Source organism: Peromyscus eremicus, chromosome 1, assembly GCF_949786415.1.
Source record: "Peromyscus eremicus chromosome 1, PerEre_H2_v1, whole genome shotgun sequence".
Lineage (NCBI taxonomy): Eukaryota > Metazoa > Chordata > Mammalia > Rodentia > Cricetidae > Peromyscus > Peromyscus eremicus.
Genome location: NC_081416.1, coordinates 52,130,688 through 52,147,963, shown reverse-complemented (window position 1 = coordinate 52,147,963; position 17,276 = coordinate 52,130,688). Strand labels below are relative to the sequence as shown.

The window sequence follows — 17,276 nt, the reverse complement described above, 5'->3', positions numbered from 1 at the left end:
CTAACCAATAGGAGGGCGGAATTGAGCTTGCCGGGACAGGGGTGTGTTCTTCCTGTCTCTGGGCTTCAAAAAAAAAAAAGAAAAAAGATAGGCGTGGCGCGGCAGCACGTCACGGGGGTGGGATTGCGTGTGGGTGACGTGGCGGCTCCTGCTCTTTGGTCCGATTTCGGCGGCTTACAAGTCCGGCGTGGAGGGGGCGACGGCCTGGGGAGAGTGGCAGTGGCGGCGGCGGCGGTAGGCAACAGAGGAGGTAGGGCTTCGCTCGAGTAGGGGTCCAGTCTCTGTCGGTCGTCTCTGCTCGGGGGCAGCGGCTTGACGGTGGGGGAGGGGGAGAGAAGCGAGCCAGGGGCAAGTCCTGCTGTCGGCTCCGCGTAAGCGAATGCCTCGCTGTCCAATCAGGAAAGGCCTTGTTGAGAAAGACGTCGGCCCTGTCCAATTAGTGGCTGCAGTCTTCCAACAGGCGGAACTTTGATGGAGGTGGGACTTCCTGTTTCAAATAAACACTTAAGGTTTTCGCCCCTCCGCCCACCGAAGTGTGTCCACCTTGGAGGTCGGTTGCCGTTTTTCCGTGAGAGGGTGAAGGAAATCACGTATACCAGAGGACACGATTAGGATCTGGGCCAACTGCAAAGGTCTGGCTGGAGGCTCAGGGCCGCAGGACCAGGCTCTGGCTGTTTTCTCGACTTTAGGGCCCCCGGCCAGTTCTTGGGCCATCAGAGCCAAGTTGGAAGGAGAATCTGAGGAAGCTGACCCTTCGCGCCGTGGCCAGGCTGCAGGATCTACGGGTGGCCTTGGGCTCTAAAGTCTGTCAAATACGGGAAAGAGCTTGAGGATTTGCTAGTTGAGGGGAGAGTTTGGGAAAAGAGGCTGTCTGGAGAATGACATTCTCCTCTCCACAGCAGTCCGAGGTTATGCGACTCGATGATCCCGCGGAAACGCTACGGATCTAAGAACACGGATCAGGGTGTCTACCTGGGTCTCTCAAAGACACAGGTTCTGTCCCCTGAAACTGCTATCAGTAACAGCAGCGACATCGCTCCTTTGCCCACCCCTGTGGCCCTGGTCCCTTCCCCTCCCGACACCATGTCCTGCCGGGATCGGACCCAGGAATTCCTGTCTGCCTGTAAGTCGCTGCAGAGCCGTCAGGTAAGAACCTGGAGTGGAGAGGCAGGTGTGAGCCCAATTAATGCTTAAGTTTTGTCTGCTAGTTATCTAAATTTACTTTACAACTCTTAGATTATCGAATCTTGTCAATAGGAGTGGAGGAATTGTCTTCAGTAGAGATTAAGAATTGTTTAAAATAACTTGTCCTAAATACTGCAAAACGATGAGTCAAGATTTAAACCTACATCTAATTTTTTTTTTCTTAGCTATAAACCACTGATAAACTTAGATTGTCTGATGCCAACAGCACTATAGAGTGTTTAGTGGGTATGTGAGAGAGCAATGAAAAGATGAGCATGAATAGTGAAGGAAACTAGTCACTTTTTGCCATTACCTTCCAGAATGGAATCCAGACAAATAAACCAGCTCTACGTGCTGCCCGACAGCGCAGTGAATTTACCCTTATGGCCAAGTGAGTTAAGAGAGGCTTTGTGGTGGGGTGATAGAATGGCTAAGAAGTTGATTTGCCTGTGTTGGTTTGGCTGAGTGGGATTGGTTGTGTTGGAGCTTATGGGAATAGCCTATTTCCTGCCCTTTACCACAACCTTCTCACTGGTGATCATTTGCAGGCGCATTGGGAAAGATCTCAGCAATACATTTGCCAAGCTGGAGAAGCTAACAATCTGTGAGTGTTTGGTAGATCTTTCCTAGGTGGGACAGTGAAACATAGTAATAGGAAGTGAGGTTCATGGAGGTTTTATTTTTCCTATGATGCTGGGGATTTTAAACCAGGGCTTTGTGCCTTAAAGCAAGTGCCTCTACCACTGAACTGCACTCCTAGTTCTTTGAGCCTGTGATTGCCCTCACCTGTTGTAACACCTCATCTGTCTCTGCAGTGGCAAAGCGCAAGTCCCTCTTTGATGATAAAGCAGTAGAAATTGAGGAGCTAACATACATCATCAAACAGGTGAGCTGCTAGCCATCAGGAGAGCCCAGCATTCTAATTAGATTACTTCCATCATTTTCCATCGCCATGAATCCCCAGGGTAAGTATTTAGACCCATGTCCAAACACCCTGCTCCTCCACTGAGTCAGTAGACGTTTAGGATCATCTATTATTTATAAAGCACTGTTCTAGATGCTGATGGAACAAATGTGAAGCAAGATTATTGTCTTCAAGGGCTCATTGTCCTTAAGAGTTACCCAGCATCAAGAGCCTAGGCTTAAAATGAATAGGTGATAGTATAGAAAAGGTTTTACACAAAGATGGATGAAACAGTATGCTGGGAAAGATTGACAGAGGGTATGAAGTCTGAGCTAGATTCAGAGCTTAAATAGAGGTAGTAGAAAGACTTACCCCAGTCTGAGGAATTTATATGCAGAGGTGTTGATTAGAAAATTGAGGTCAGCTGGAGGATGGTGCTGGCACACGTCTTTATTCCCAGCACTCAGGAGGCAGAGGCAGAGGCAGGTGGATCTCTGAGTTGGAGGCCAGCCTGGTCTACATAGTGAGCACTAGGACAGCTAGAGTTATACAGAAAGACCTTATCTCAAAAAAAGAAAAAGTTCATTTTCTATAATTACCTTAGGTTTCTTTTCTTCATTTCCTCCTTTGTACTTTTCCAAAGAGAAGGAAAAAAAAAAAAAAGATGAGGGGACAAAAGATTTGCAGGTACCCCACTAGTAGGTTCTTTGTTTTGGTTTCAAGACTGTCTAGATATAGAGCCCAGGCTGGTATTTTTGTTTGTTTTAAGACAGGATTTCTCTGTATATCCCTCGCTGTCCTGGAAATTGCTCTGTAGACTAGGTTAGCCTCAAACTTAGAGATCCGCCTGTCTCTGCCTCCGGAGTGCTGCAATTTAGGGCATATGATACCATGCGTGGCTACAGGCTGGTGTTTAATTTGTGGTTTCTCCTGCCTCAGCCTTCCAAGCACAGGGATTATACCATGTATCACCATGCCGGCCCAGGATTTTTCTTTCTGCTTGTTCACAAGTGCTTGTAATAATGTCTGGCCTGACTGTTGGTTTCCTAAATGAGTGACTGGCAAGAAGTTGGTGGTTTGACTGAGTGGCTAGTTGTAAAGAGTGTTGTGGACCTTGATAACAAGTGTAGAGTCATGTGTCTGGGCAACACGTAGAGTCTGATCTGGAACATGGATGGGGTGGGGTAGAGGCTAAGGAAGTGGCTGGTGTGGCTGTATAGTACAAATATGGTGGCAGAGGTCAAAGGGCAAATCCATTTAAGGGGTGGTGTGCTGGTAGAAGAGTGTTGGGTGCTATTGGGGTTATTAGCCACTTAAGAGCTATCCCACTGGATTCTGAAAAACCTGAAGTTGCCTTGCCACCCACTTAGGTTGTGACCTTGTGTGAGTGAGCTCCTGACTTCTGAGTTGCCGATGTCTTATCAGTAAGGCGGCGATAATAAAAGTACCTGCTCCACAGATTTTGTGAGGAGCATTTGTTAGCTTTTCTTGTTGTTTGTTTGGTTTTGGTTTTTGGTTTTTCAAGACAGGTTTTCTCTGTATAGCCCTGGCTATCCTGGAACTTGATCTGTAGACCAGGCTGGCCTCCAACTCAGAGATCCCCCTGCCTCTGCCTCCCGGGGTGGGACTAAAGGTGTGCGCCCCACTTGTTTGCTTTTGTCAGCCACTGGCACTGGCTTTCAGGGCTGAGACTACTTTGGATTGGTTGATCTAAGCTGGTTTGGCTGAAGAAGTGATATTTGAACTATGTCTGAATAGGGAGAAAAAGCAGTTCATCTGATGATCTGGTGGGAGTGCATTCCAGAAAGTGGGAATGTAATGTAGAAAATGGGCATAGCACAGGTGGAAAGCACAGGGGCAGGGTACTGTTAGAAGTAGGCAGTGGCAGACAGAGGGCCTGTGTAAAGCAGCTGAAGCATTTAGGTTGTATTCTAAATTGAGGGATGAGAGAGAATATCCTGCGTTTGGTTTTGAAGATCACACTGACCACTATTTAGGCAGCAGATGATAGGAAGGCAGACTAGAAAGAAGGCAGTCATTTAAGAGGCTCTTGGAGGTTTTTTGAGTAGAGACGATGGTTAGGGCGTATGAGGTAGAAAAGGATATAATGTGGATAGATTTAGAATATATACTGGAAAACAAAAACAAAACAAAGTTTATATTGCAACCAGTTGGGTTCTTTGTGGGCTATTGATGGTTCAATGTGGGTTTGAGGAAAAGGGGAATAGAGGTGTTTTTTGGTTTTGTTGTTTAATTTTCTTCTTTTTTTGAGACAGGGTCTCACTATGTAGACCATACTGGCCTTGAACTCATAGAACTGCCTGCTTCTACCTCCCAAGTGTTGAGATTAAAGGCCTGCTTAAAAACATTTTTTGAAAATGTATGTATATGAGTGTTTTGTGTACATGTACCTGTTTGTGCCACATGTGTGCCTGATGCCTGTGGAGGCCAGAAGAGGGTATTTGGATACCCTAAAACTGCAGTTACAGATGGTTTTGAGCTACCATATGGGTGTTGGAAGTTGAACCTGTGTCCTCTATAAGAGTAGCAATTGCTCTTACCCACTAAGCCAACTCAAGAGCCCATTTGTATTTTAAGATAGCGTCTCATTCTGTAACTTAGGCTGACCTTAAATTTATTGCAGTCCACCTACCTCAGGTGGGATTTTAAGTCTAAGACACCATGACCAGCTGGGCATCTGGTGAATGGGTGAATGGTGATGCCATTTACTAAAATGGGAAAAGAGGTGGAGGGGATGTGGCTTTGAGGGGTTAGATTGAGTTGTTAAGTAGAAGAGTTTTCAGTGCTAAATTTAGGAGAGGACAGGAGAGAACGTTGTAAGATGCTTATACAGTAAATAAATAAAAAACAGATAATGGGCCTTTTTTGTTGTTGCTGTTTAAATTTTTGGTTAGGTGCAGGGAAGAAATGTAGGGCCTTTGTTTGCTGCCCCACACCCCCAAGCCCCTTGTTACATTTGACACAGTACTGAGTATACAATAAGCACTTAGTAGATTATGGTTCTGATCAGGTGATTGCACCCGTCCAGTCAGTAAGTATCACAGACTATAGTTGTATGATAGCATGTAGGTAGGCTAAGGAAATGGGTGATTAAAAGCTTTCAGCTTGAGTTTCTGCATGGGAAATAGTACTTTACCTAGCTAGAACCCAAAGGAAGGAGCTATTATGCCAAACAAATCAACCCTGAAGTGCATTTTGGTCAGAAATTCTAGAAAAGTAGATGTGTCATCAGTGAATATGAGTACAAGGTTCTGGAGAGGGGTGAGGTTGTATCTACTTAGAAAGCCTCTAAAAATGCTTAAATTTTATCTTTAATATCTTTCTCATACTCATTTAAAAAACTTTTAAATTATATTTATTTGTGGTTTTGGAGGGTGGTGCCTGAGTGCCATGGCATGCATGTGGAATTGGTTATCTCTTTCCCTTGTGTGGGTCCCTGGGCTTGAATTCAGGTTGCCTCCTTTACCTGCTGAGCCATCTTGCTGACTCTCTTACTCCTGTTCTTGATGCCTTCCATCTCCACCTTTCTGATACCTCCCTGGGTCATAGTGTATTGGGACAGGTTTTCTTTTCTATCACTGGGAAGAATGGAATGTGGGTGACACATTGGCTGTGATACGAAGTCACTGTATATGACTTAGAGTAAGTTACAGAAAATCTTTTGCTGTATTAGACATTCTGTGCAAAAATTTGCTTCTTTGATTCTTCTAGGAAAGTAGGATGATTCTTACCTTTTCCTGGGTTTTATTCAAGTACTCTTTCAGCATGCTCTAGGTAGAAGATTTTGGCCTTTGTAAGGGTTCTATGACCTCAAGGGTAAAGTATAGCAGAAAGGTGGAAGGCAGATAAGTCATTGATTTACAAATGGTGAGACCACCAGCTTCCTTTTTCTGTAAGCAATGAACAGAGTATGGACAGTCCTAGTGCCACCTTCTGATCTGACTAGACACTTCCCTAGGAGGTTTTATCTTGTCCTCCCTGCCAGAGAGAGCACAGATAGGGTCAATGACTGAAGACTCCCTGCTTAATCTCTTCTTCTGGTCTCTTACCAGGACATCAATAGCCTCAACAAACAAATTGCTCAGCTTCAAGATTTTGTGAGGGCCAAGGGCAGCCAGAGCGGCCGGCATCTGCAGACGCATTCCAACACCATTGTAGTTTCCTTGCAGGTGGGACCCTGGGGATGGAAAGAATGAGGAAAGGGATAACAAAGTATCTTCTTTGAATGACCCAGTTGTCCTTGCTTTTTGTAGTCAAAACTGGCTTCCATGTCCAATGACTTCAAATCAGTTTTAGAAGTGAGGACTGAGGTAAGTGGGATCTGTGGGTGGGTAGGAATTTGTGGTATGGACCCAAGAGGAAAAGGGGAAGGGACGGGTTACCCAGAGTCATGGGGTCAACATACCCACTTTCCAGAGACTCAGGACCTTTGCATTTCCCCCCAACATCAGAACCTGAAACAGCAGAGGAACCGTCGGGAACAGTTCTCTCGGGCACCAGTGTCGGCCCTGCCCCTTGCCCCCAACCACCTTGGTAAGTCAGAGGCAATGTGGGAAGTCTAGGAGCTAAGTTCTCTGGCTGTGGTGGCATCCTCTAAACTATAGTTTAGCTTAAGTTTTCCTGCCTGGCCCACAGTCAGGACAAATCTCTCTCACCTGCCAGTCCCACAGCCACTCAGACACAACCAAGTAAACACAGAGACTTATATTGATTACAAACTGTATGGCCGTGGCAGGCTTCTTGCTAACTGTTCTTTCAGCTTAAATTAATCCATTTCCATTAATCTATACCTTGCCACGTGGCTCGTGGCTTACCGGCATCTTCACAAGCTGTTTGTCATCGTGGTGGCTGGCAGTGTCTCTCTAACTCAGCCTTCCACTTCCCAGCTTTATTCTCCTCCTTGTCCCGCCTACACTTCCTGCCTAGCCAATGGCCAATCAGTTTATTTATTGACTAATCAGCAACACATTTGCCATACAGAACATCCCACAGGACTATAGAGTCTAAAGGCAGGTATGGAGTAGGAGAATGGAAGGGCCAGGATGGTGCTAGGCATTACCTCAGGACAAATCAGGTTTTGGAGTTTCATGATCCACACTTAATTCCTGTCTTCTCATGGCAGTAAATACAGACATATTCAGAAGAATGAGCACGTCTGACATTTTGTGTACTTAGTCACACTCTCTCTCTTAATTTCTCAGCCTTCCTTTAGAAAGCAGCTATTGTTAGCTCCATTTTTTTTTTTTTTTTTTTTTTTTTGGTTTTTCGAGACAGGGTTTCTCTGTGTAGCTTTGCGCCTTTCCTGGGACTCACTTGGTAGCCCAGGCTGGCCTCGAACTCACAGAGATCCGCCTGGCTCTGCCTCCCGAGTGCTGGGATTAAAGGCGTGCGCCACCACCGCCCGGCCGTTAGCTCCATTTTAGAGATAAGGAAACTGAGACTCAGATTAGTCTGTCCAGAGCTGGATATAAACCTAGTGCCAGTGAGTGAGTTTGGAATAGTTTTTAGTGCTAGGGTCTCATGTGGCTTAGGCTGGCCTCTACCTTGTTATTAGCCAAGGACTGAGTGCCCTGACCCTCCTACCTCCACATCCCTGTTGTTAGTGTTACAGGCATGTGCCACTATGCCTGCTTGAATTGTTTTTGTTGTTGTGAGACAGTGTCTCTCTATGTAGTCTTGGCTTTCCTGGAACTCACTTTGTGGATCAGCCTCAAACTCAGAGATCCTTTTGCCTTAGCCTCCGAAGTACAGAGATTAAAGTCATGTGCCACCATGCCAGGCCCTGAACCTGATTTTAATCATTAAAATGTGTCCTGTCCTGTTTCTTCCCCAGGGGGTGGTCCTGTAGTTTTGGGAGCAGAGTCCCGAGCCTCTAGAGACGTGGCCATCGACATGATGGACTCCAGAACAAGCCAGCAGCTTCAGCTCATTGACGAGCAGGTAACCAGGCTCAGATCCAGAGGATCAGCTCCTCTGTTGTCTTCTGTTCCCCCAGAGTGTTGGGAGTGTGTCATGGTGAAAGGGTCTTAAAAACTCAGGCCCTAGTTCATGATGCTTTCTTCTTCTGAAGGATTCCTACATCCAGAGTCGGGCAGACACCATGCAGAACATTGAATCTACAATCGTTGAACTGGGCTCCATTTTTCAGCAGTTGGCACACATGGTTAAAGAACAGGAGGAAACTATTCAGAGGTGAGGCATTCTCACCCCATATAGTGGAGCTTTCTCTTCTCCATGGATTAGCATCTTGAAGTTCCCAGGGACAGCTTGGTGGTCTTTGGAAGAGTAAGTGAAATTCTTCCCACCCACGAGTTCTAATTCACCTGCTTCTACTCAATAAGAGTATATTTAGGGCCTAATGTGGTGATGCATGCCTTAACTCTGGAGACAGAAGCAGGCAGATCTCTGTTAGTTTGAGGCCAACCTGATGTACATAGTAAGTTCCAAGACAGTCAGGGAGGGCTGCATAGAGAGACCCCCTTTTTTTTTCTTTTTCTTTTTTCTCTTTTTCTCTTTTTTTTTTTAATTTAAAAAAAAATTTTTTTTTTTTAATTTTTGATTTTTTGCCTTTAATCCCAGCACTCGGGAGGCAGAGGCAGGTGGATCTTTGTGAGTTCGAGGCCAGCCTGGCCTACAGAGCGAGGTCCAGGAAAGGTGCAAAGCTACACAGAGAAACCCTGTTTCGGAAAACCTAAAAAAAAAAAAAAAAAAAAAAAAAAAAATATTTGATTTTTCAAGACAGGGTTTCTCTGTGAAACAGTCCTGGCTGTGCTGGAACTTGCTTTTGTAGACTAGACTGGCCTCAAATTCAGAGATCCACCTACCTCTGCCTCCCAAGAGCTGGGATTAAAGGTGTGTACCACCACCACCTGGCGAGAGACCATTTTTTTAAAAAAAAAGAAGAAAAATGACTGAGGGCCTGGAAGTACAGCTTGGTTTGTAGAGTTTGCCAACTGTAAGTGAAGGCTTAGGATTGGTCTTCGGAATCATAGAAAAAAGGAAAGAAACCATCTGGTGGAACCAGCCAGCTGGCTCAGTGGGTATAGGAACTTTCTGCACAAGCCTAGTGCCATGAGCTTGATCACTGCAATCAGGTAAGGGTGAAAGGAGAGACCAATGCCGCAGAGTTGTCTTGTGACTGCTACATTTGTGTCCTCCCTCTCCCATAGCAATAAATAAATAAATAAATACATAAATAAATAAATAAATAAATAAAACCCAAAACAAAACACAGCTGAGAAGGGAGCACACTGTGCCACCTTTATTTATTTATTCATTCGTTTGTTTGTTTGTTTATTCATCTATCTATCAATTTATTTATTTATTTGTTTGTTTGTTTTGTTTGAGACAGGGTTTCTCTATGAAAACAGTCCTGGCTGTCCTGGAACTCACTGTAGACCAGGCTGGCCTCCAACTCACAGAGATCCGCCTGCCTCTGCCTCTGCCTCTGCCTCTGCCTCCTGAGTGCTGGGAGTGCTACCACTGCCCGACTTTGACCTTTATTCTTGAGCATTGTTTGAGTCCAGAAGTTCAAGGCCAGCTTTACAAGTGTAGTCAAGCTTTATTTCAAAAATTAAAAGAGATGACTCAGCAGTTAAGAGCTCTTGTTCCTTTTCCAGAGGACCTGGGTTCAATTCCTAGTACCCCACATTGTGTTTCACAACCATCTTTAACTCTAGTTCTAGGGGATCCGATGCCCTCATCTGGCCTCCACAGGCATCAGGCGTACAAGGGATCTACAAACATGTAAAGTTAAAAAAATGAATCTAATTTTTAAAAAATTTAATAATTATATGAGAACTGGGTGTTGTGGACTTTAATCCCAATACTCCGGAAGTAGAGGCAGGCAGATCTCTTGAATTTTGTTGTTCTGGTTTGGTGTTTTTAGTTTTATTTATTTTTTTTATTTTATGTGTATGAGTATTTTGCCTGCATTTGTGTATTTGCGGTACGTGTGTCTGGTGACCTCAGAAGTCAGAAGAGGGTATCAGATTCCTGGGAAGTGCAGTTACAGATGATTGTCAAACACTGTGTGGGTAGTGGTAATTGAACCCAGGTCCTCTGCAAAAGTAGCAAGTGCTCTTAATTGTTGAACTATCTCTCTAGTCCCTAGATGTTTGAGGCCAGCCTGGTTTATGTAGCACATTTCAGGCCAGTCGGGTCTACTGGTGAAATCTTGTCTGAAAAAAAAAAAAAAAAAAAAAGCAAACAGAAATATGTTTTCAGTGTTATTTTCATTCTGTTGTTAAGCCAAGAAATTTGAAATTGCAAATAGTGAATTTTTATGTTTGTTTATTTGAGATAGGCTCTCTTGTCTTAGGCCAGCTTTAAATTCCCTATATAGTAGTTCCTGTGTAACTGAGACTGGCCTTGAACTCCTGATCTCCTGCCTCCATCTCCTAAATGTTAGAATAATAGACAAGTGCCACCCTCCTGACCTCCAGAACAGCCAAGGCTACACAAAGAAACCCTGTCTGGAAAAAAAAAATTTCCAGCACCCATTCGAAAGCTAGGTAATGGCCTCAAGTACTTGAAACCCCAGCATGGGCAAGGTGGGGGGAGCTGAGACAGATGACAGGAGCTCACTAGTTAGTCAGCCTAGTTAAAACACCAAGGTTCAGATTGAGTGAGAGACCTTGTGTCAAGAAAATCAGAGCGCCGGGCGGTGGTGGCGCACGCCTTTAATCCCAGCACTCGGGAGGCAGAGCCAGGCGGATCTCTGTGAGTTCGAGGCCAGCCTGGGCTACCAAGTGAGTTCCAGGAAAGGCGCAAAGCTACACAGAGAAACCCTGTCTCGAAAAACCAAAAAAAAAAAAAAAAACAAAGAAAATCAGAGCATGATGGAACAGACTGCTTGACTGTTCTGGCATCTGTGTGCATAGGCACCTGGGTGAACACATATACCCATAAACACATACATATACACAACAAATCTAAGGCTGAAGAGATTGCTCAGTGGTTTAAGAGCACTCATTGTTCTTCCAGGTAACCCAGGCTCAGTTCTAGCATCTGTATCAGGTGACTCACAACAACTTGTAGCTCTAGGTAATCCAATACTTCCACAGACAAATACATACACATAATTAAAAATAAAATGTTAAATAAAAATCTGAGGAGGCTGGTATGGTGCACATGGGAGGTGAAGGCAGGAGAACCAGGAGTTAAAGGTCATCAGCTACATAGGAAGTTCAAGGCCAGTCTGGGCTATATTTTAAGACCCAGTTCCAAAAAACAAAGGATGTCCACAATAGTAGAGTGCTTACTTGCCTAGGATTTACTGGGCCTGTGGATTCAGTTCTTGGTACCACAGAAGAAAAAAGGAAAGCAGAAAGAATAGACAAACTTTCCAGGAGTTTTGTTTCAGAATGCAGCAAGAAAGTCATGTTTCATTGCTTGTACTTATGATCCTGGTATTCTGGGGGGCTGAGGTTAGGAAGGATTGTGAGTTTGAGGCCAGCCTGCTTGGACAACTTCGTAAGACTCAGTCTCAAAAAGAATTAAAAGGGGGGCTGGAGAGATGGCTCAAAGGTTAAGAGCAGTGACTGCTCTTCCAGAGATCCTGAGTTCAGTTCCCAGCAACCACATGGTGGCTCACAACCATCTGTAATGAGATTTGGTGCCTTCTTCTGACATGCAGGCAGAACACTGTATACATAATAAATAAATGTTTTTTTTTTAAAAAAAAAAAAAAAAAAAAAAAGAAAAGGGGTTGGGGATTTAGCTCAGTGGTAGAGCGCTTGCCTAGCAAGCGCAAGGCCCTAGGTTCGGTCCTCAGCTCTGGGGAAAAAAAAAAAAAAAGAATTAAAAGATGGTGGCTGGAGAGATGGCTCAGTGGTTAAGAGCACTGGCTGCTCCTCCAGAGGACCTGGGTTTGAATCTGAATACCCACATGGTATCTATCTTACAACCACTTGTGACACCAGTTCCAGGGGACCTAGCACCATCTTTTGGCCTCTGCAAGTATCAGGCAGGCGTGTGGTACACACACACACACACACACACACACACACACACACACACACACACATATATATGCAGGCAAAACACCCATACGTATATAAGGAAAAGCTGACAAATAGCTCAGTGATAAAGCACTTAGGTAGCATGGGCAAGGCCCTACATTCAGTACCAGTGCTACAAGAAAAAAATGAAAGAGGAAGGAAGGGAGAAGTGGAGGAAAGAATCTAAAATCAAACATGTTATGTTCATGTGATCCACGTACCTTTTTTAAAAAGTTGATTTTAAATGTCACCAGCAGCAGGAAATGTCAGTGTTAGTGATGCAGCAGCCAGAAAAGTATGCAGAGCCTCAGGGATATAGGTGCTCCACTCAGGAAATAATCTCAGGACAAACAGTTGAAACAGTGAGTTTACTAATCAGAAAGACAGTGAACCTGGGAAGAACCGGGTGCTAGATGAACACAGAAGTGTGTTAGTAGCTAATGACTTTAGGTCTTGGAAGCTACTCAATTGACAGTTAAGTTTAGATCTTAGGGAACATAATTGCTGGCATATTCTTTTACCCACAGAATTCTGACCTTAAAGAGACTGACTAGGTACATTGTGCAGGCTTGCAGCTAAAGGAGGGAGAAGTAATAGAACGGAAACATTTATCAAGGGCACCTTACAAATTAAAACAACGAAGAGAGCCAGGCGGTGGTGGCGCACGCCTTTAATCCCAGCACTCGGGAGGCAGAGCCAGGAGGATCTCTGTGAGTTCGAGGCCAGCCTGGTCTACCAAGTGAGTTCCAGGAAAGGCGCAAAGCTACACAGAGAAACCCTGTCTCGAAAAAAACAAAACAAAACAAACAAACAAAAAAACAACGAAGAGAACTCTGTATGGACCTGCTATCCTAGGCGGCAAAGGCAGGACCATCAGCTAGCCTCAGCTGTGTACTTCTGGACCAGCCTCTTTCTCAAAAAACAACAAAGGAGGAAGTGGATTCTTACCCATCAGTCATAAGGATATTGGACTTAAAAGAATCTGGTTTGTTAAGTTTTTCAGGAAGGGGAAATTACAGTTATGAAGTTGGTCTGGTCATTATGTTGAAAACTTCTGAGGTGTCAGCCAGCTAGAGATGGGCATCAGAACAGGGTACAGGAGGTTTCCTGCCTGCTGCTCCTTTCTTCCTTTTTCTTTCTTCCTTCCTTTTTTAAATAAACCGCATTGTTCCTTTTTAAAATTTATTCTTAAAATTTATTTCTTTTTATGTACATGGGTCTTTTGCCTCCATGTATATCTGTGTGAGGATTTTGGAGCCTCTGCAACTGGAGTTACAGACAGTTGTGAGCTGCAATGTGGGTGCTGAGAATTGAACCAGGTCCTCTGGAAGAGCAACCAGTGCTTTTAACTACTGAGCCGTCTCTCCAGCCTGGTGCTCCTTTTATTTCCTGACTATCCTACCTCATGAAGAAAAAAGATTGTGTGCCTTGCAGTGTCCTATAGCCTGGTTGTCTGCTGGCCTGGTTACTGTTCTTTCAAAACAGACAAACGTTAGTTCTCCAATGTTAATTTAGAAAATCAAATACAGGTTCCAGTGGCCCCTGCTTTTATTATTTTGTATAGAATGCATGAAAAGAGATGCTGTGTATATCTTGTATAGCATTAGGAAGCGTTTAATGTCAGACTGCCTTTATATCAGGGAGGACAGATGTCAGATATAGTTCTCCCACCTCCTTTGTGTTGTGGGATCAATCCCAGGACATTATACATGCTGGTCAGTGTTTTATCATCGAGTTACATACTCAGTCATCATTCTTAGCATCTTTTCCTCTTGAATTAAAAACTCCAGGCAGGGGCCTATGAGATGGCTTAGCAGGTAAGGGTGCTTGCTATAAAGTCTGATGGCCTAAGTTTGATCCCTGGAACCCACATAGTGAAAGGAGAGAACTGGTTCTCACATCATGTTGGCCTTTGACCTCCACGTGAGGGCCGTGACACATGCACACCTACATATATACAACACAGACACACAAAATAAATGTGAAAATAGTTTAAAGCTCCATCCGGACACAGGTCATATGTACTTGATTGTGAGGTTCTTTTCAGTCTGCTCTGTGCTTCCCATTGCTTTTTCTTTTTCTTTTTCTTTTTCTTTTTTTTTTTAATGAGACATAGTCTCATTATGTAGCCGTGACTACTGTGGAACTCTGAGTGACTGTCTCCCAAATACTGAGATTAAAAGCCATGTACTACCACCCTTGCCTGATCTTATTTGTGACACATCTTACCAGGTATGGTGGCACTTAAGTGGCCTTTAATCCCAGCATTCTGGAGACAGGTAGATCTTTGTGTGTTTATATAGTGAGTTCTAGGTCAGCCAGGGCTACACAGTGAGACCTTGCCTCAAAAAAAAAAAAAAAAAAAAAAAAAAAACCCAACCAGAATTATTTGTGTGCAGGTGTGTTTAGGTGCATACGTAGCACAGCAACTGTGGAGTTGTTTCTCTCCTACCAGGTAGACCCCAGGGATCAAAGTCAGGTCCTCAGAATTGCTGAGCCATCTTCCCAGCTCCTCTATAATCTTTTATGTACAGATTGTATTAATAAGGTTTGTCCATTTTTGTTAAGCTAAGCCATTCATAACTGCCATTATGAGCTTCATTCATTGTGCGATAACAAATGTACTCACATTAAAAAAATGTAATTAAAGGCTGAGCATGGTGGCATATGGCTTTAATCCCAAGTACTCAGAGGTGGGTCTCTTGAGTTTGAGACCAGCCTGGTCTATGTAATAACTTCTAGGACCCAGGGCTGCACAGAGCCTGTCTCAAAAAACAAAATAATTGTGGCCAAAAGATATGAACCTGATATTTCAGCCTCTTGAACATAAAAACGAACCATAGGTCAGGCTTCTGAATTTAGGATGCTGAGATGAGCTTAATCCTGTTACTTGTCTTTTCAGGACCTTAAGCTTGCTGTTCTTTCCATTTCTAGCCAAATTGCTAGGACTTAACCTGGGCCATACTCAGCTCCTAGAGGACTCTAGGCCAAGGATTTCCCGCTGCAAAAACTAGGGTGTGTTTCATCATATATTGCTTACTGATAGGATTATGTTTTGAAAATTTTGTCATTAGATTTTACAAATCACAGAATGTAGTTACACGAGCTAAAATAGCTTTTATGTCACTAGGCAGTACAATCCTAGTGGATTGCCATGCCTTACAGGTAGGCACAGTGTCTGAAACATCTTGTGACATAGGACAGTATTTGGGTTTTAAATTCATTCTCTCTCTCTCTCTCTCTCTCTCTCTCTCTCTCTCTCTCTCTCTCTCTCTCCTCTCTCTGTGTGTGTGTGTGTGTGTGTGTGTGTGTGTGTGTGTGTGTGTGTGTGTGTTTTGTATGATGTAGGCCAGAGGAGGAGGGCATAAGATGTCCTCCATTACTCTCTTCTTTTGAGGTAGGGTCTCTCCCTTAGCTTGAAAACTTGAGTATTTTCAGGCAGCCAGCAAAACCCAGCTTTTTCCTATTTTATCCACCTACCCACTGTGCTGTGTTTATAGACACAGGTAAGACCGTGGCCAGCTTGTTATGTGGGTACTGGGATCCAAATTTAGATCCTCTTGGTTGCCAAGCAAGCACTTTTCCTATTGAGCTATCTACCCAGCCACAATATTTGGGTTTTAGGATTGTACGTGTAGATTGGCTGTGAAAGGTTTTGTTTGCCTCAGGAAGTTGTCAAAATCATCCTTCCTCTGAGGACTTGTCCATCAGAGATAATGCTCTCTGGATGTGAGGTTTATATTGTTCTTTGAGTTCCTGTCTAGATTAAGTTGTCCCCATCCCTCAACCAGAACTTTCTTAATGTAGTGGTCTGAACTTTACCTCCATTATAACAATGTGCACCGGTGGTGGTGGCACACATATTTAATTTCACACTTGGAACACAGAGGCAGGCCTGGTCTACAGGGTGAGTTCCAGGACAGCCAGGGCTACACAGAGAAACCCTGTCTCGAAAACCCCAAAAACCAACAACAAAAAAAAGCCAAAACAAAACAATGTAATAAATGTTCATTACCTAAAAAAATCAGTAAATGCTAGTAATTCAAAATTACAGTATTTGGGTGTTCATATGGATTGGGGGGCTCATATTTAATTCACTGAAAATTGAAACCTCATGAAAGGAGGTAGGGTTTATGTCAATCTCATTTTTCAGCTGTGGAAAATAAGATTTTGGTTAAATTACCCAATCATAAGCTAATAACTGGCAGAAAGTTTTGAAACTAGAGCCAAGCATGGTCTACTACCCTAAAACACTGGTAAACTTGTATATACTCATACATGCACACAAAAGAGATCACATAATATGAAACATTTTTTTACTTCCACACATTGTGATCAACTTTCCATATCAATAAATGGATGTTGTCAGCATTCTTTTTAATCCAATGTCCTGTTTTCTCTCCTGGCTGTTTTCAGGATCGATGAGAATGTGCTTGGAGCCCAGCTGGATGTTGAGGCCGCCCATTCAGAGATCCTCAAGTACTTCCAGTCAGTCACCTCCAATCGGTGGCTCATGGTCAAAATCTTCCTCATCCTCATCGTCTTCTTCATCATCTTTGTGGTCTTCCTTGCCTGAACCCTCCTTCACTCTGAGGCACTCCATGGAGGGTTTGGGACCCTCCTGGGAAGGCAGGTGGCCACTGCTGCCATTGAGCCTGTGTAGGGTGGCTGGGAGAAAGGCCATTTCCTTGGAACTGCTAAGAATGGCCAGTGTCCCTGATTCCCCACCCTTATCTCTGGCCACTCTGTCCTACCCTCGGGCCCTTGAAACACACTGGTTCTGTATTTGGACTCTGCTGTGAAGTGGCTGGGAGCAGAAGCCAGCTAGGGGCCAGTGGAGGAGGTTGTCTCCACCAGGAGATTTTTATAAAACCTTACCAGCCTCCCCCAAAGGTACCTTTGGCAGCAAGGGGAGATATTGCCCCTCCTTGTCTCCTTGAGAGTGAGGCAAGGAGACAAAACTATCCCAGGGACCAACTTTACCATCGGGTTAGAACTTGACTGCCTTCCTCTCTTCACGATGTGAGGTGAGGGGCTCTGAGCCCTTCAGTTGCCTGCACAAACCTGACTTGGCTACTGGTGACTCTCAATCTGCCAAATGTGCTGCAGCCTGTTTCCTCCCAATTACAGCAAGACTGTCAGCCTCATTAGTGATGTTGTCATTT

At 44.2% G+C, this 17,276-nt stretch overlaps 1 protein-coding gene across 1 annotated transcript; it reads left to right on the top strand.

Moving 5' to 3' along the window:
• The first annotated feature begins 102 nt into the window (after nt 1-102).
• Stx5 (syntaxin 5) lies at nt 103-17,258 on the top strand. Its single transcript, XM_059261447.1, has 11 exons — nt 103-250; nt 900-1,146; nt 1,506-1,576; nt 1,734-1,789; nt 2,001-2,071; nt 6,163-6,279; nt 6,364-6,420; nt 6,562-6,643; nt 7,944-8,050; nt 8,181-8,302; nt 16,528-17,258. Exons 2-11 carry the CDS (start codon nt 922-924, stop codon nt 16,685-16,687), a joined length of 1,068 nt encoding a protein of 355 aa, XP_059117430.1. The 5' UTR covers nt 103-250; nt 900-921; the 3' UTR covers nt 16,688-17,258.
• Nucleotides 17,259-17,276: the final 18 nt, after the last annotated feature.